The sequence below is a fragment of the Mauremys reevesii genome, linkage group 5 (genome assembly GCF_016161935.1).
Source record: "Mauremys reevesii isolate NIE-2019 linkage group 5, ASM1616193v1, whole genome shotgun sequence".
In the NCBI taxonomy this organism is placed as follows: domain Eukaryota; kingdom Metazoa; phylum Chordata; order Testudines; family Geoemydidae; genus Mauremys; species Mauremys reevesii.
Genome location: NC_052627.1, coordinates 120,700,835 through 120,719,800, shown reverse-complemented (window position 1 = coordinate 120,719,800; position 18,966 = coordinate 120,700,835). Strand labels below are relative to the sequence as shown.

At 44.9% G+C, this 18,966-nt stretch overlaps 1 protein-coding gene and 1 long non-coding RNA gene across 4 annotated transcripts in view; one reads left to right on the top strand and one right to left on the bottom strand.

Moving 5' to 3' along the window:
- Positions 1-1,179: 1,179 nt before the first annotated feature.
- Positions 1,180-18,786, top strand: LOC120406767 (neuropeptide-like protein C4orf48 homolog). Of its 3 annotated transcripts, none has more exons than XM_039541882.1 (4): positions 1,180-1,775; positions 3,197-3,354; positions 9,402-9,490; positions 15,792-18,786. In XM_039541882.1, the coding sequence occupies exons 2-4, from the start codon at positions 3,222-3,224 to the stop codon at positions 15,855-15,857; spliced, it is 288 nt and encodes a 95-aa protein (XP_039397816.1). In that variant the 5' UTR covers positions 1,180-1,775; positions 3,197-3,221; the 3' UTR covers positions 15,858-18,786. The 3 variants fall into 3 exon arrangements, with proteins under 3 accessions (XP_039397816.1, XP_039397818.1, XP_039397815.1); XM_039541884.1 differs by lacking the exon at positions 1,180-1,775 and adding an exon at positions 1,865-1,883; XM_039541881.1 differs by lacking the exon at positions 1,180-1,775 and adding an exon at positions 2,910-3,051.
- The window catches only part of LOC120406770, a 40,719-nt gene continuing 28,567 nt past the window's right edge, over positions 6,815-18,966 (bottom strand). The window contains exons 2-3 of the long non-coding RNA XR_005599571.1: positions 14,479-14,559; positions 6,815-7,760 (exon numbers count right to left, since the gene is read on the bottom strand). This is a non-coding gene — a long non-coding RNA (uncharacterized LOC120406770). The remainder of the gene's footprint in view (positions 7,761-14,478; positions 14,560-18,966) is intronic.

Genomic DNA, 18,966 nt, shown 5'->3' with positions numbered 1-18,966 from the left:
TTCCCTTAAAAAAGTTGGAGCACCTAAGTGAGTAGCACAAGAACGACATTTATTTTCTAGCCCTAGAGACCCAGAAATTAGTATTGTTGTGCTCCTGTCCCTACCTGCCTGCTGCAAAGTGCTAAGATCAAGCAATTATAAAGGGGAAACTAGCAAACGTCTTACGGGCTCAGAACCGTTTGCACTGATCTCTAGAAAAAGTATTTAAATGGACATTGCCTTCCACCCTTCCAAAAACTATCAGACTCTATCGCTACATAACTTTCTGGTGAACTCTGCTATAACCTAATATATTAACGAAAGAAACAGTATGGCCCCAAGGATGGTATAAGAGTACCAGTGTTCTGTGTGTCAAGAACATAGCTGAATTCCAGGGAGACTGGGTGTGTGAAGTTCTGATTTTGTGCCAGAATTCCCATTTGGAGTTATTTAAAACTAGACTGGACAAAGCACTCACAAATGCTCCCCACAGGGAATATTCTTGCACCGATAGATGGGCTAGATAACCAGAGTGAAGACGGGCACAAACTGCAAAATGTGACTGTTTTTTCCAGATTGCTACACCACACCCGTAACTGTATCAGGTATCCGAGTACCTTTCAAAAGATAAATGACACAAAGTGAGTAGAATCTGTCAAATGTGGATCCCCTTCTGATCCCCTCCTCAGGGAGAAAATTGGCTGTGAGTTGCTCCGGGGTTGGGGTTGGGGTGAGGGTGGTATTTCAGTTGATGTGCTCACATGCAGTGGGTATTTTTAAGGCAAGGGCTAAGGAATGCACTTTTCATTTTGACCAAAAAGTGGTGTGGTTTGTGGCTCCTACAGGAATGAGTTCCACAGCCTTTGGTCAGCCCCGAAAAGCCCTGTCTTTCTGCACAGGTGAGCTTCATCCTTCCAATAGACATTTCCATTTTGCTAGGGCATTAGGACTGTGACTGGCCGTCAAGGTCCCAGACGGAGTATGAGGTGGTCTTTAAGGTGTCCTAGCCCCAGACTGTGAGGTCAGATGCTGATCTTGGAATTCTGGAGGAAGCCAGTGGAGTGAGCAGAGTACAGGTGCAGGTGGCAGTTTGTGTTGCTTTCCCAGCTGCCATTTTCTCAGGGCTGGTTCTTTCAAACCCAAGTACATTACATTGCTGTAGTCCAGGTGGCTGCAGTCTCCTAGCCAGCTGGAGGTGGCAGAATACTTTCCTCAGTCACAGTGCATGCTGGGTGTCAGTCTAGAAGAACTCTTAAAATTCAGACTGAAGTGATGAGTTGTGGGTTTGCGTCTTTAATCAGTGGCACCTGCACTCTGGCTACCTGCTTTTCAAAGTGTTTCCAGCTGCCAACAAGCATTACCTCCATCTTGCTAGCGTTTAGCATCAGCCAGCTCTGGGTCAGGATCTCAAGCACTCCTGAGTTCAGGGGAGTTCAGATCTGGGTTCTTTGTTTGGGTCATTCTAAGGATAGGCCCTCTGATGGGGTGTACAGACCCCACAGTGGAGAGCAAGGGGTTAAGGAACAGTTCTGGGCAAAGGCAGCTGGAGGCAGGGCTGTAAAAAGGGTGATACAGCAGTTCAGAGAGGGGCAGTGGAAGAGAGCAGACCACTGCTTTGAGGGGAAATGACAGTCCAGGAGTACCGACCGCAAGACCTGTGCAAACACACAAAGGAGAAGCAGGGGTCGGAGTGTGTGGGTCAGAGACTTGATTGGAGTGACTTACTCTGGGACACTGAAGGAGACAAGGGTAGGAAGTGGTCCAGTGCAGCGGCTTAGCACCACAAGATGTTGGAGGTAGCTGTCCACCTTTGGGCCCTGGACTTGAGCCCAGAGGAGAGGGTGGGCCTGGCTTCCCCTACCCACTCCAAGAGGACAATACTACAACAGTAGCCTTCACCTCTGGTGAGAGGCCAGTTGGAAAAGACTGATTGTTCATGGGCCCAGCCCTCAAAGCCCCTGTGCTAAAGGGGAGGACTGGAAACCCCTGGAGTGGAGGTGCTGATGGACAGGACAGGACTGGACTATACTTCAAGGGGGGACGTACTGCTAACACTGCCTGACCATAAGGCAGCACTGTTGATGGTTGTGCACCTTCTACACAGGTCCACTAACAGAAACTCAGATCCAGAGTTGGCTTTGGATTATGAACTCCCCCAAAACTCAGGGTGTTTATCTCTGGGATATTGGCTTGGGGCCATCCATGTGACCTTCTGTGATTCTATGTCTGATCCATGGAAACTGGTTGGAAGGCATGATTCATCTGGTTGACTCACATTCACTTCTATTGGCCCTAAGGGGTGGGTTTATAACTAGTGTTGCTTGTTAAGCACTGATGACATTCCCTGCCTATTACACCTCTACCTCGATATAACGCTGTCCTTGGGAGTCAAAAAATCTTACCGCGTTAAAGGTGAAACCGTGTTATATTGAACTTGCTTTGATCCACCAGAGTGCGGAGCCCCCCTCCCTGCCCCCACCCCGAGCACTGCTTTACTGCGTTATATTCAAATTCATGTTATATCGGGTGGCGTTATATCGTTATATCGAGGTAGTGGTGTACTAGACATGGAACAGTCTTTGCCACGAAGAGCAAGAGTTGGATACCAGATGCCTGATTCTGCTCCAGCTGAAATCCTGCTGTAAATGTCTCACAGCTAGGCAAGGGTTAGGAGCTGCCCATTTCAGCATAGCCACATTTTGGAATAAAGGCAACAATCCAAAAATTCATAAATATCTTTGTTATATGACGTGGTTGCAGCAGTCGCTGAAGTGTGCCAATGTATGCCCATGGGAGTAAGTGACCATCCAAGAGCAGAGACAATTAGTAAACAAAGCAGCTACCATCTGTCTTGTCGCTGCTCCTTTAAATCTTCTCTCCTTGGCAGCTCAGTTCTTATATGTTGCTATAGTGAATCTCCATGGCAATGACCCTTATCAGTGAGAGGGGGAATGCAGGGGACGCATGCTCAGTATGGCTGCAGTGGTTCCCTTAGCTGCTTGCTACTGCCATTTCCAAGGGTCTGTCACAAAAGACAGAGGAAGATCAGGCACTTAGCAAATTAGTATTTGGGTGAGTTTCATTTCCAAGTGCATGGCCCGTAGCTGCAATGGGGTGTGTGTGCATGTGTACCTAAGGCTGTCATTTCACATCTGCTTCATTAGGCTGAATGTGCTGGGAGCGAACGACTGATCTTTCCTATTTCTTCTTGTTTCAGGCTGGGAAGGAAGGTTTAATTCTTGATGATAATAATGGCGTCTCCTTCTGTCTGGAGAGCGATGTGGATGGCAATCCCGTTAATTTCAGTGGTTGGCCTATTGAGTGTGAAGCTGGTCGGGGCCAGTCAAGAATCTGGGAGTGTCATTCCGGCAGAAAGTATGTACCCCTGCCACTCTGTGGTGGCTCAGATTCAGAAGCTGAATCTGCATTTTACGTACATCACTTCATCCAGGGAACTCACAAATGTCATGAGCTCCATGTGTAGGCTGCCCTTCTGCTAGGAAGTGCAAACTGGTTTGTAACACACCAGGAAAGTAAATGAAATTTTTGCATTAGTATTATTTCATTAGCACTTATTTGAAAACAAATTAACTACTAAATATTTATGTGACGTTATCTTAAACCTGTATAGTCTTAGGTCATTTTTGTTTTCTTCCAGATCTGCAAGAAGATACTCTAGGTGTGCAATTGTACACATGAAATCCTTACTGGTTACTGTTACAGGCAAACTGTTGCTTGCTTCTGCTAGGGTGTTGCAAGCATGTTTTTTTATCTCTTTTGTTATTTGGTTGGAACAAGGTATATTCAGCTGGATTCATCTTTGGTGTAACCCCAGTGGATTTACACAAAGAAATTTGACCCACAGAGTTTAAGCCTGAAATGCACGTGGAATTCTGGAATTGCACTGCTGTACACCAGAGCAAAATATTAAAATGTGAGGTAGTGGTCTGAGCACAGGTCTGGGAGCCAGGAACTCCCAAATTCTAATCCCAGCTTTAGCGCTAACTGCCTTTGTGGCCTTGGGCCAGTCACTGGTTCAGTTCCCCCCAGTGAGAAGAGGAGGATAATTGTAACAGAGATGATGTGAGGATATTTTGAGAAGATAGTGTTGTAAAGTGGTCTGACAATGAAAAGTGCTCCAGAAGCGCAGAATGGCCACTCCCTAGAGCGATAAAAATATCAGGCAGCTCTCACCCAGAATTTTAAAAAGAGTGGAAGGTGACTGTATAAATAAAACTGGTTCCTAACCATAAATCAATGTTAGATTTTATCACAGCCACCTCCGTCCATTCTTCTGACACCAAAGCTTTTAATTCAGAAGTCGCTTTGGTCACTGCATTTTACTTTCCTGGGATAACAGAGCTGCTTTTCAGATGAACCCTTGGTACTTACACAGGACTTGAGGGTAATGTCCCAGTTCTGTTCTTTTCTGTTCTAGTCTCATCTTTATTAGAGAGAGAGAGAGTGTTAAATTCTATTTGTCTTGTTCTATTCAGACTCTTCTACTGCCCTCATCACCATAGTATCTGAGCGCCTTCCAGTAGTGCATTAATCGACTTGACTAACATCTGTCAAGCATGGTTCATTCTTTCTATCACCCTCTGACCAGAGGGAAAATTGTGGGGGGTTTAAATTAAATTATATGTGCCCAGTGCTATATGTTTATATTAGCAAAGGTGAGGCAAAAAAGTGCACTTTGCACATTGAATGGCAGGTGGTGAAGTGTTATGGTGGTTCTTTGTTCGTGGCAGTTCATTCCCCAGTTGTGGGCTCCTGACTCCTTCACAGGCGCTCTCCCCCTGTGTGGTAGAGAGTTCTATTCAACAGCACCGTCACCCACGCTCCTCAACCCTGAGCTTTTAGATACCCTGGGCCCAGGCTGTTGAGCACCTTGAAGATTCAGAACGAGGCCTTGCATTTGACATACTATGGCATGGGAAGAAGCCAGTGCAGTGAGTGGAAAACCAGTATGATGTGCTCCTATCAGGGGCCGCTCTGTGTTTTTTGCTGCCCCAAGCACGGCAGTCAGGCGGCCTTCGGTGCCTAGTCCCGCGGATTCTGCGGCGTTTCTGCGGGTGATCTGCCGGTCCCACGCTTTCGGCGTACACGTCGACGAATTGCCACCAAAGCCACGGGACCAGCGGATCTCCTGCAGGCATGCCGCCGAAGGCTGCCTCACTGCCACCCTCACAGCGACCGGCAGGCCACCCCCTCGGCTTGCTGCCCCAGGCACGCGCTTGCTGTGCTGGTGCCTGGAGCTGCCCCTGGCTCCTATAGCTGGTGCTGCTGAGGAGATGAACTGCTATATAGGTTCTAGCTGGCGTTTCCTGAGGGCTTGCGACATTTTGCCCAGGAAGACGCCATTGCTTGCCCCAGCACAGCTGGGGAGTGAGAAGGGTGTGTATAACTGAGGGCAGGTCATTGTCAGGACAGCTATAAATGGTAGAACACTTTGTTGTGATGATGAAATGTCAGAACTTAATGCCAGCAGCAAGGAATCCAGGGGAACCCCTGAGTGAATTGTTGGTGAATATCTTTAACCAAAGGAGACTGCACTGTGGCTGCAAACTACTCAAAGTGCTTTCTTTTGCCCACTTCCTTAAGTTCTGTCTTGGTTGGGTTCATCTTCAACCAGCTGTTCTACATCCATGAGCTGAGCTTGCCCAGTCTTGTCAGTAGTGGCATGGCTGTGTGGGATGAAGGATAGGTAGAGCCATGTGCCACCTGCGTATTGTTAGCACCTAAGTGCATGTCAGCTGACCAGTTCACCTGATGGCTGCATGTAGCTGTTGAATAGCCCTGAAGAGAGTGTTGACCCTTGAGGAATCCCACAAGTGAGGGGTGTGATGGTGGAGGTGTTAAATTAGTATGGGCCCTACCTTTAAGTTTTGTCAAAGAAAGGGGAGGAGGGGGAGGCTTACCAAACCTAATAAACTCAGTGCAGGAGAACATCTGCACTCCTTGCTGCTGCAAGTGAGAACAAGGACAGTGGCAGATAGTTCCTGTAGTGTGGGAATCCTGCCAGCCGAGACCGCATGCTGCAGGGCAGGCCTGGGAGATGCATGATGGAGTGCAGGTTGCTATTGCTATGAGCAGGAGCACCGTGTAGCTTCCAGCTACAGTGTGCTGCTGACTGCAGTACACATAAGAGTGCTCTGGCGAATACCAGGCACTCCCTAGCTGGCAGACTACACCCTCCTGGGCAAGTGGTGTATGGGCTGGTGGATTTACTGGTCCTGCCTACTAGAGTCCTCTTGACCCTCTCTTGCTGTACCTTGCCCTGCTGTTTGGGGTGGAAGGAGGCTCTAGATGCTTGGTCCTGTTTCCCACTTTGCTCACAAGCGAGCAGAGAGCAGGACCTAGCTGGTTATGAATAGTAATTAGCAATGAATAATCAGTACTTAGTGCTTAATACTTAACATCTGCAAAGGACTATGTAAACATTAAACAATATCAATGTTTTTAGAATAGTTTTCTTTAAATGTCAATGAAAACCACATTTTTTTAAAATGTAAACCTCTCCCGTTGTGTTTAGAACCCGAACACAACCACCCTGGGCGTGTGCAGGAGAGCTTGAAAATGGGAACCAGCCAGTCTAGTTTCACAGTCCAAGCTGCATAAAATGCAAAGAGTAAATAAATTGCACATGTGACGGAAAGTAAATTAGACTTCTGAAATTATTTCAGTTTCAGTAGTTTACTAGGAGGATGTCAGTAACACAAGCAAGGCATTGTACAATTTCCGTGCAGACAGGATCTATTTAAATTTAATTATATTAGAATCTTCAGTGTTCTCGTTCTGCTAATCCACAAACCCATTAAATCTTCCCCCCAAAATGCCAGCTGGTCCCCACTCCGCAGAAAAGATTGAATAGCAGATTCAGAATGTTGTACTGAGCTCTTGAGTGACCTACAGGTCATCACTCTGGCAAAATATACTACAGTACCCCTAAGTGCACCCTACAAATCATTACACACAATTAAAACAGCCCTGCCCTTGTTTGTTTGCTTAGGGTGAAATTTGCCTCTGTGCTGAGGGACAGCACAAGGCTGATGCTCCACTTTCAGGGTGTAACTAAGGTTAAGTGGCACATAGACCTTGAGCTGACCCTCTTCAGAGGTGAATTTCAGCCTCACTCTAGCACACATCCCTGGGGAATCTTCACTGTCTCCCAGTCTTCAGTGTGAGGTTCAGCAAACTAATGCCCATCAGTTTCCGCCCTGCTCGCTGATGGGTTTTGTGAGGGGCGTAGTCAGCGTTTGACTGCAGATTGCAGTGTCACTTCCTTATGCAGACAGACAGGTGTCTCATCTTGAGATGAGCATTTCCTACTTTCATTTTTGCACCACCAAGTCCTGATGATGTAAATGTTTTAATGACCATAACTTCAGCTTGGGCAGCTCCTTACCGCACCGAGTCGTCACAAGATTCTCTTACAAAAGACATGCAGTAATTTAGGAAAGTAGGCTGCGATGCCAAGCTAATGATATGTTCACGGATAAAAGATGAGGAGAGCCACTCTTCTTTCTGCTGGTTCTCATTCGGTGCTCAGCAGTTAAAATGATAAGATCAGAAATCCTTTAAAAAAATCCATTTGTTTAAACCATTCCAAATCTGAGTTATTTTAAAGGCTGGCTCCTAGCCAGCCCTTTTCCACCACTCAACCCTGCCCTGGAGAACAATGCCTTTGCTGCTGAAACCACGCTTGTCATTTATAAGGGAATGCCTCTTAATGCAGTAATGTCCATGCCTGGCATGTTTCAAATGCAAGTAGTTGTCCTCTGCGAAAAGGATCGAGAAAAATAGAGAAGAGTTAGAAATTTGATTTCATCTCATAGGACAGCAACAACGGAGGTTTAGAAAAATAGGATCTCGGAGGAAAGGTTAAAAGAATGTGCACTGTTGATGTCTTGCCTTAGTCTCGCTCTAGACTGATGTCCACATATGTACAGATGTGCTATAAAGAGAATAGTTCATTCTCATCACAATTATCCACCTTAATCAATGTTAATTTAGAAAAATATTCCTATTGCAGTAGATAGTCAGGGTTATAAATTGCCAGGGTGTTAAAGAAAGGCTACCGCTAAAGCTTTTCAACACTACAGAAGATATTCAACTATCAGAAATGCTTGAGACACAATGATATCCTTCCTGATTAGGTGGAAGAGGGAAGGGGAAAAAAAGGATTAAGTCACTCTTGCAAAATTGTCATATAAGTGTCTTGCTGGGTCCAGGATAGGGATGGGGGTAAAGGCAGTTTCCAGCTATCTGAGTCTCCCCAGTTCAGAGCTCAGGCAGACACAAGGATCAATGTGTAACAACGTGAGGTATGCTTGCTCACCTCATCCATACAACCAAGGCACTCGTTCTGCTGCAAGTTAGAGGAGTCTCAGGGCTGCCAGGACTTCTCCTGGCGGATAATGGCCCCCAAAGGGCTGTTATGCCTGCTGTGGATTGACAGAGCACAGAAGTGCTTTGGCTACATCCCTCTCCTCATCCCTCTTTTGATACACTCCCTACACCGGGAGGCCACAACTGGGTGACAGCTACCCCTGCCCTGCACCACCCAGGGACTCCCCCACCTGAGGTTCTCGTCAGCTGTATGGCTGAGGCAGCTTTCCGACCACTTTGCATTGTCAGAGCAGCACAAAGGGGCTGTAAGGGCCAGGGTCTGGTCCCCTTTCTCTGGGAGTGGATGCTCTGTCATCATTGTACATCACAATCTCCTTATTTCCTGTTTATCCAGAGGTTGCAGTTTTATATGCTGCATTTCCCTTCAGAGGGCAGGCTTTCTTAATTCATTGATCAAATGCAGGAGACTGAGACCTAGATCAGTGTTGGGGGGGGGGTAGTGTCGGTGCTAGCCCATCAGGGGCCCTAGGCAGGAATATTTTTGCCCCCTCCCCCACAACATGACCGCAGGAGAAAGGAGGAAAACCCAGATTTGGCATTCTCCCTCGCCAAGACATGCTTGAGGGCTTCTGAACAAATAACTTGTCCGTATCATTTCTGGAACCACTGAAAATGTCTCCATAGTGTCTTGTCCTGCAGGGAGCTGACCCGTTCATGTGAGGGTCTGAGTGCTTTCACTCCAGGGAAGTGAATGGGAGTTGACGGCACGCAACCCCAGGGTCAGGTTCTTCAACAGCATGGTCCAGGTTTTAAAAAGCAGGTGTGCAAAAACGTGCGTGTACTTTTGCAATAACATGCAAACAGGGGATTTGCACATACAGGCATATTCTTTTGTATAGGCGCAGCCCCATCCTGTACATGCACACAGGCATTTTGTGTGTGCAGCCCAGGCACATTCACTTTGTTAAATGTACTTTTCTCAGAAATACAAGATCATATTTTCTCTTGGAATTGCCATGATATCAATTCCATGCCATTTCAGTGACCTCTTTCTACTGCACCCTTCCCAGGTCGTCCCTGCGTTGACTGCCATGCGTTTGAATTCATGCAGAGGGCCCTGCAGGATTTAAAGAAGACTGCGTACAATCTAGACACACGGGTAGGTGTTACCTTAGAAATGATACTTAGGTTTAATGTACCAACTCACCCTGACTGAGTAAAGCTGACATAACATCTTTTGCTGACTCATTTTCATTTCAAACAAATAGGACTGAACTGAGGACAAGCAGAGATTAGTAGATTTTAAGGCTAGACGGGACCATTATGACCATCTAGTATGATTTTCTGCATTACACAGGCTAGAAAACAACAGCAACTGGTTCCTGCATCTAGCCCACATAGGGAGAAGGAGAAGAGAAGTGTAAGAAGGGCGACTTTCCTTTCCCATCACAATCCTAGAAATGTAGGGCTACAAGGAACCTTGAGATGCCATCCCCCTGTGCTGAGGCAGGACCAAGTATACCTAAACCAGGGGTGGACAAATGTACTCCGAGCTGCATATGACACTCCTCAGACATTCAAGAGCCGGGATGTACCTGCCGAGCAGGGCCGGCTCCAGACCCACCGGAGCCGCGGGGCCAGCGGACCCTCCACAGGCACGTCTGCGGGAGGTCCACCGGAGCCGCGGGACCGGTGACCGCTAGAGCGCCCCCCGCGGCGCGCCGCCCTGCTTGGGGCGGCGGAAATCCTAGAGCCGCCCCTGCTGCCGAGCTCGGGGCTTCAGCCCTGCTCCTGCAGGTGCGCCCCCTGCGGCTAAAGCCCCAAGACTCCCCTCCCCACTGGCAACGCATGGGGGAGGCAGGTTGGGTCACGTGCCCCCCCCCCAGCTTTTTGCCTAGGTTTGCTGGCCCCGCTCAGCCACATGGTGCTGCTGGGCCCCCTCCATGCAGGGCAGTTGCCGGAGCCAGCAAGCTGGGGGCTGCTGCGGCCATGGGGAGAGGCAGCGGCAAACAGCTGGGAGCTGCAGGAAGAGCCGCTGCTTTTGCTGATGCCTCTTCCCTGGAACAATAGCAGCAGCCCCTCCCTGCAGCCTCAGCTATCTGCCGCTGCCTCTCCACCTGGAGCTAACACCTGGGAGCTGCAGGGACGGGCCGCTGAGGGTAAGGGGGGGCATGCCTGGGGGGCATGACAAGCTATTGGGGGGGCAAATCTTGAAATTGTGCCCCCCAACTCTCAGCAGGCACCAGTCGTCTCTGGCAGAAGCCCCTAGCCCCACCACCCGGCCGCAGGGCAGAAGCCCTGAGCTTGCCCCACCCCCCTATGTCTGGTAGGTGGAGAATGGGGAGACGTGGGGGGCTCCGTGAGCCGCACTTTCAACTGTAAAAGAGCCGTGAGCCATGGGTTGGCCACCCCTGACCTAGACCATTGCTGAGCGGTGTTTGTCCTCATAGGGCTGGTTTTCTAACCTTTTCTGTTGCTCTCCTCTTGACTCACCACAATCTGTCCAAATTTTTCTTAAAGTGTGGTGCCCGGAACTGGACACAGTGCTCCAGCTGAGGCCTCCCCAGTGCCGAGTAGAGGGGGACAATTACCTCCCATGTCTTACACATTCTGGGGTGTATTATCAGGAGTCTGTATGTATCTGCCTCACGTTGTTGGCTCATATTCAGTTTATGATCAACTATAATCCCCAGATCCTTTTCAGCAGTACTACCACCTAGCCAGGTAGTCCCCATTTTGAAGTTGTGCATTTGATGCGTCCTTCCTAGATGAAGTATTTTGCACTTGTCTTTATTGAATTTCATCTTGTTGATTTTGGACTAATTGGTCAAGGTGGTTTGAATTCTAATCCCATTCTTCAAAGTGCTAGCAACCCCTCCCAGCTTGGTGTCATTTGCAGATTTTATAAGCATAGTCTCTACTCCATTATCCAAGTCATTAGTGAAAATATTGAGTAGTACTGGAGCCAGGACAGACTCTTCCGGGACCCAATAGATATGTCCTCCCAGTTTTACAGTTAACCATTGATAACTTCTCTGAGTATGATCTTTCAACTAGTTTTACATCCCCTTATAATAATTTCATCTAGACCACATTTCCCTAGTTCGTTATCTACTAGAGCAAGAACCAGAGGAAATTAGGTTGATTTGATATGATTTGTTGCCAAATTCATGTTGGCTATTACTTATCACCCTGTTATCCTATAGGTGTTTACAAACGGATTGCTTAATCATTTGGTCCAGTATCTGTCCAGATATTGAAGTTAGACTGACTGATCTATAATTCCCTGCATCCCCTCTGTTCCCCTTTTTAAAACTAGGTTCTTTGTTTGCCATTTTCCAGTCCTCTGGGACCTCACCATTCCTCCGTGAGTTTTCAAAGATCATTTCTAACAGTTCTGAGATTGCTTCAGCTTGTTCCTTAAGTACCTAGAATGAATTTCAATAGGCCCTGCTGACTTGAAAACAATCTAACTATTATTTAACCTGTTCTTTCCCTATTTTGCTTTGCATTCCTTCCCTTGTTATAATTAACCTTTTTAGTGAAGATTGAAACAAAACAGGCACTGAACATCTTAGCCTTCTTGATGTCACCCAGTATTAGCTCTCCTTCCCTTCTAAGCAGAGGACCTACACTTCCCTTCATCTGTCTCTTCTTCCTCATGTATTTATAGAACCTTTTCTTGGTGCCTTTTATGTCCCTTTCTAGGTGTAACTCATTTTGTGCCTTAGCCTTTCTGATTTTGTCCCTACATGCTTGGGTTATTCTTTTGTCCTCCTCCTTAGCAATTTTTTGTAGGATTCCTGTTTGATTGTCAATCACCACTCAGCAATGGCTGTTAACAGGACAGCAGCAGACAGTAGAAAGTGAAGAGAGACAATATAGCAGCACTGACAAAAGGGATTGGGAACACAAAGGAGGAGGAAAAGCTTATGTGGTATCACATTTGCACCCATCATTGGTGCCAGCTCATAACAAGCCAGCTTAAACAGCTCACATGGGTGCAAAAGCATTCTGGTCGCTTTGCTGATGGCATGGTCAGGTACAATTTACAACACGTGTGGGTTTTCATGTTCGGGCTGGTTCACATTAGAACTTTGAACTGGTTTAACATAATCAGTTTAGTTAAACTTGGTGCAAAACCCAAAAATAGATGCACTTAGGTTATATCAGTGCACAGTTCCCTAAGGCATGAATTGAAACAGATATCATAAAACCATAGCAACTCCCTGTGCGGATGCTCTTATTTCAGCATCAGAGTGGTCTTGTTGGTTTAGCTCAAGTTGTTTGGGAATAGGTTTAAATTCATCTGAACTAAGAGCATTTATACAGGAGTTTGCACGGGGTATAACTATATTGGTGTAAAAACTGATTTTAAATTAAATTGGTGCCACTTTCCTGTGTAGACAAGGCCTTAGATTGTATTAACTGTTAAACTGGTTTAGCCTGTGTCAAATTAAGCTAAATTGATTTAAACAAGGGTTAAACCATTTTAAGTATGTCTGTCTAGCTTAGGGGTTTGCACCAGTTTAACTAGATCAATTTAAAACTGATCTAGCTGAACTGGTGCAGGTTTTCTAATGTGGACCAGAATTTGTGTTTGTTTTGTTTCAGTCTTTTTAAAATCTCTGGGAGCCATTTATGGGGATAAACTAATAACATGAGATAAATCCTTAGCGTAGTGCTTCATGTCTCGGAGACCCAAACTCGTATTATTTTGTCATTATAAATGGCGCACCATGAGGCAAACAACAAAAACAAAACAGTGCTATTCAAAATATAAACATGGAGCCCAATGGCAGGGAATTGGGCTTGATTGGGGTTCCTGCAGAACCAGAATGCAAAGCCCTAGAAAACAGAAAATCACCGCACGATCGATTTACCATTGTTAACAATGAATACGGATATTAATCCAGAAGCATGAATGGACATATATGAGCTTAGTGGGCTCAATCCAGGAGGTAACTAAGTGAAATTCCATGGCCTGTGTTATACAGGAGATCAGACTAGATGACCCAACTGTCACTTCCGGCCTTATGAAAATTTCACCCTCAATTATCCTTATTCCAAGTCAGAGTTTGGCCCATCTCATCTTTTTGTGAAGTTTTACGCCAAAGTAATTTAATGTAATAACTCTAAATATTCAGAATATCTTTTACAAGAACACAGCCTGCAGAGTAATGTTCTTTTAGGGGTCTCCTGGGATCAATGGTGGCATTGATGGGGATCTTTTTGCATTCATTAGCCTTTGAGATTATTTTTGAACACTCCCGGATCAGCCCTTCCAGCTTGTATAAGGACCGAGAGACTCACATAGGAAACATGTGGTGGGAATGCCAGGGCGTTGCTCCTACACAAATATTCAAATCCAAAGAGCTGCTGTGGTGCTAAGATAATCGTATGTTGTCTGCTAGGCTTATGACAACAAGAACGTTCGGCTCACACAGCTCTGAATCACACAAAGAGCGTTGTTTAATGACACACACTGCAGCATCAAGCCAATAATTGAAAGCAAACAGGAAAAATGAGCAAGCCTTCCATTCTAATGTCAAGGTGAAAGGCAAAGCTTTTGCATTTAAAAGGAAAAGGGGTCGGGGGAACATAGGAGGGGAAAGCAGTCGACTCCCAAATCAGGAAGAGTGGTATTTACCCTGTGCAGAGAGCTAGCACAAAGCCAATGTGCTATTTAAGCCTACAAAAACCAGGGCTTCAGTTAGTTAGAACATGAGCTGGTTCTCTGCACCAGGGCGAATTTCACCCTAAAATCTATCTGAACTGGAGTTTGTGGTCCATTATTATTATTTATATTACCACAGTGCCTATAAGACCCTGTTGTGCTAGGCACTGTACAAACACAGAATAAAAAGACAGTCCCTGCCCCACAGACCTCACAATCTAAGTATAAGACAAAAGAGACAACAGGTAGAAACAGACAGCGTGAGCACAAGAGAACAATGAGGCTGTTCTGGTCAACCTGATAGGCAGTGATTTTAGCACATCAGCTGCTTACCTAATGTCATTTTTTTTGTAGGCATCATGGCAAAGGAGACGTGGCTGGTTAAAGGTCCTGTTAGTTCATTCAGGTTATTAACTCAAATTAATGAACACCTTATTGAAAATGCCAGAACACAAATGTTTGTGGTTTACCTTAACCAATCTGGATAGGCCTTGTGTGGCTCTCTTCGTCAGGGTGAATTTAACCCTTCTTGATCTGGGATTGGATTTAGCCTAAGATAAACCATGAAAGGTTAGTTACATTCAGCAACAAATGTTTGTGAAGTGTCCAGACACTATTGTCTTCGCTATCTTGAGTTAGTGCCAACAGTCATGATTTTATCACGATTCCTGTGATATTTGCTCTGAAAGCCCCAGCCTCTATAGTGATGTGAGTAGGTGGGAATTTCAGCTTTCATTTTTTTAAAATTAAGTTTCTAACCCTCATGGTTACAGAGAAAATCTTTCAGAGTGGTAGCCATGTTAGTCTGTATCGGCAAAAAGAATGAGGAGTACTTGTGGCACCTTAGAGACTAACAAATTTATTCAGGCATAAGCTTTTGTGGGCTACCGCCCACTTCATTGGATGCATGCAGTGGAAAATACAGTAGGAAGATATATATATACAGAGAACATGAAACAATGGGTGTTGCCATACCAACTCGTAACGAGACTAATCAATTAAGGTGGGCTATTATCAGCAGGAGAAAAAAGTGATAATCAAATCTTGTAAACATAACCCCTAAAAGCACCAAACCAAAAAGTCAAATAAAGACATTTATTTGTTTGTTTTGTTTTAATCTTGAAGTTTTGAGCTAGTCTCCTGGGTTTTGAGAGTCTCACTCATGATTTCTGAGCACTTGGGTTTGGCAGTAGTGTAACCGGCAATAAATTAACTCGAGTTAAAACAGGACCACAAGCTCTGGCCCAGACCTACCTTGAAAGGGTCCAGATTCAGAAAAGTTGGGGCAGGGAAGTTAAATTGACAGCCCCAAAGAATTCAGTGGAGTTGTTCTGGATTTACAGTCGTGTAGCTGAGAGCAGAATCAGATCCTTAGCACAGTAACTGGTACTATTTGATTATACAGTTCTGGGCACTTCAGTATCTGATGTCTTACTGTTAAGTGGAGGGAATTAAGAGTGTAACTGAGTGGAGTTTTGCCCAGCATTTATAAAAGACACTTCAATAAATTCTGACAATCTAATCCCTTGAGGTTAACTGTGAAAGTGAAAACATTAAAACCACCAAATATTTCCATGAAGTTTTGTCTGTATTCCTCAGTTCTGAACATGCTTATTATGTACCAGTTTGCCAGGTAAGTCACCAGATAAACCAGCTATAATAACCATGGTTTCTCATTCCACAAGGCACCCTGACAATTACAGTGCTGAGGGATTAGTTCAAGTCAAGTACGTATTCCTTTAAAGTGATATATTAAATTCCATGACTTAATGTTCTTTTGCAGACAGAAACCCTCCTCCTGAGAGCAGAAAAGAGAGGCCTATGTGATTGCTTCCCTGCAATGCACTGAAATGAGCACTGGGACATGGCCAATGGACATTATTCATTTTAAAAATGGTATTGAATAAACTACGGACAGATTTATCGAGTACAGGTTGTGAGCATTTCACAATGTAAGGAAAACATTGTTTTCCTCCATACAGATTCAGCTGAGCTAGACCTTTTTTGCTTTGACATAGTTGATCATTACCGTATCTCTTGTCACACATGCTGAAATGTCAAAGAAGAAACAGTGCCAAAGTTACACTTCTAGGATTTATGTAACAATAGATTTGCATTATTCTGAAATTTCAAGTCAAGTTTTGCCCTTGGATGTTCAGGCCAGGTCTTCTGCAGATGTAAATTGACATAGGTCCACTAAAGAACTACACCAGTTCATACCAACCAGGGATGAGGCCCCAAGGGGTTTCCATTGGCTTTACTGATAACTCATTATGGGTGTATCCAATGTCAAAATATGACCCTACACATCCAAAAGCAGCTTATTCTACAATGATGCTCAGCTAACGAGTTATCCACAAAAAGTCATCGTTTTATGTAGAAAATAATGGTTAACATTTACTGCTTTGCAGTGTGACTAAAGCAGTTATCTATCATATTAATATACCAGTTGTATCAGTATCTAGTATGTTATACACAGTTATTTTTTTCTCACACCACTAACTTCTTCAGAGCCATATGGTAGATCTGATCTTGGGTTTTTTTTTTTGTTTTTTTTTGGCGGGGTGGGGAGTGGCGGGGGGAGAGGGAAGTAATCAGCAACATTAGCAATCACATGAATGCTGCCTGGCAGCTTAACAGGATATACCTGCCAAAACTCTCTGAAGAAGTGTCCTTTATTAAGCAAACCATGTATTGGATTGACCCATTCTAGCTTACCTTCTTCAGATGGTTTTGGTAGAGACTCTACACAATGCCTATGCTTCACTTAAGTCCCCTATAAATCCTATTTTGAGGAATTAAGTGGCACTTAAATTGTGCATAGCCTTTGAGTGGGCCTTCTGAATGGGCATGAATTTCACCCTAGGGTTGCAAGGTGTTGATTGTTTCCTGTCTGGTGATCCTATTAAGTGCCTTCAACTCCCCACTGCAGTCAGTGGAAAACGAGGGTGCTCAGGACATCTCAGGAGACATGCAGCAGTTTGCAGTAGCTGGCCATGTTACTCCTTTAAACCTTGCAAGCGAAATATTCCTTCTCAATTCTTTCACCTCCATTTTGTTTGCCAGACAAATCTCTTGTAGAAAATAATAAACTTTCTCTAGGGTTCTACCATCTTGTAGAATTAATAGAGAATTATATCCTGGCTATAGAATGCTATAGGCTGGTTTACAAGGTCTATAGAACGGACAGTATTCTCTGTGTGAAATGACCCAGGTTTTCAGACTAGTATCTATTCATTCTTATTGTTTAATTTCTATTGAATTCAATAGCACCTTTCCAGAAGTGATTGACAGGTTACTGTCAGGCTACTCAGGAATGGTGGGACTTCTATTTTTTTTCCTTAATGAAACAATTAGCTTTGAAACATTTATCATTATTACTACATACATATAAATTACATACAAACTGAGATGGGGGAAGAATGCCAAGATTCGGTTTGGGGTTACCAGTGTCCATGGGGTTACAAGCAGTGTCCGAATTGCTAAACATTTTGGCAAAACTGGAGGATGAGGCGTTCTAAGGACAACACACGCAGGGCTGTAATTATAAAACCATGCTGGGGCTCAAGTCCTGACAGCTTGCAGGAGGCATCCTGTAAACAATTTCCAGGGTGATATACCTGACTCATCCGAGACCCTGCCACCAAACACCAACATCCTGTTGAACATCTCCAGAAGCTGTCATTTACCACAGCCAGTAAACAGAAATGACTCACAGTGTCTGAATTCGTTATCAGTGGTGGAGGACCTTATGTGCTGTGGCTCTCTTGGGCCTGATCCTGCAGTCCTTCTTCAGTTTGGATGAAATTCAGCCCTGTGGGGAAAGCCAGCTGTAGATCTGTGCATCCTTTAAACCCTCCTTAAGATGTGGGGCTCAGTTGGGATTTAAATGCATCACCCTTGAGCTGGCTTTCTGCATGGGGTGAATTTCACCCTGTGACTTCAGTGGGAGTTTTGCCTGAGTAAAGACTTTAAGGTTGGGCCCTACATCCTCCAGGGAAAGGGAAGCTTAAACCTCCTCTCACTCTCCATTACAGGTGTGAATCATGCCTTGAACCTTGTGGTATTCTAGAGAAGCCACTTGTGCAGATTATCAGGGACCAGTATTTACTGAGCCTCATGTGCAGATCCCCCCAGCGAAGTCAGGAAAAATTTTGTATGTAATAAGGGCTGCAGGACCAGGTTATAAAATAGAAACTATTTCTAATCTCATTGCACCGTGCTCTAAAGTAGCTCACCATGGCTAGTGGGTAGCTGTAGATGTCTCTGTTACAGATCACATATTTTTCGACAGGTAGAACAAATGGGGTGAAACCCACCCCTGTGCAGAGAGACAGCACAAGGTCGATGCACCATTTAACTCCCACTTGGACTTGGATTTAAATGGCCTTGTGCTGACCCCTGCACAAGGGGTAAATTTCACCCTGTATGCATCATTGAACCTGTGGATTTTCTAGCACAGCCTCACCCTTTGGGGAGTGGGGGTAAATATAGTATCTATGGCTTTGTATCAATATCTTGCATGCTTATTACTGTCGCAACAACTTAAAGAGTCTGGAAAGTCGTATAAGCAAATATTGTTTGGTATGTCATGCATTGCATTTAGAAAGTGGTCAATAGCATTTGAATTTTCACATATGGTGCGTATCATGAGTTAGAAGCAGAGTGAACAATAGGTGGATGTTTTCCCATATAGAATTCATTGCAAGTTCGCAGCTGTGATGGTAGGCATTATGTTATATGTACTCATTGTCTATAACAATAAAAGATGAGCTGTATTACAGCGCTTAATGTGCCTTTTTATTGCTTTGGAAAATTGCACACATATGCAAAAATAAATACTGTCTGTTAATTAAGAAAAAAATCTGCAGTGGAGTTAAGAGTCTTATATTGTGCACTGCATTTAAATACACGGTATTGTTGCTTATGTATAAAACATAATTCGTTCACTCTAGTTT

Excerpts from the sequence above, each read along its gene's own strand:
- LOC120406767 (XM_039541882.1), top strand. The coding sequence starts at position 3,222 with ATGATAATAATGGCGTCTCCTTCTGTCTGGAGAGCGATGTGGATGGCA. Across the intron at positions 3,355-9,401 it reads GAGTGTCATTCCGGCAGAAA|GTCGTCCCTGCGTTGACTGC; the intron begins GTATGTACCCCT and ends CACCCTTCCCAG. Across the intron at positions 9,491-15,791 it reads CGTACAATCTAGACACACGG|ACAGAAACCCTCCTCCTGAG; the intron begins GTAGGTGTTACC and ends GTTCTTTTGCAG.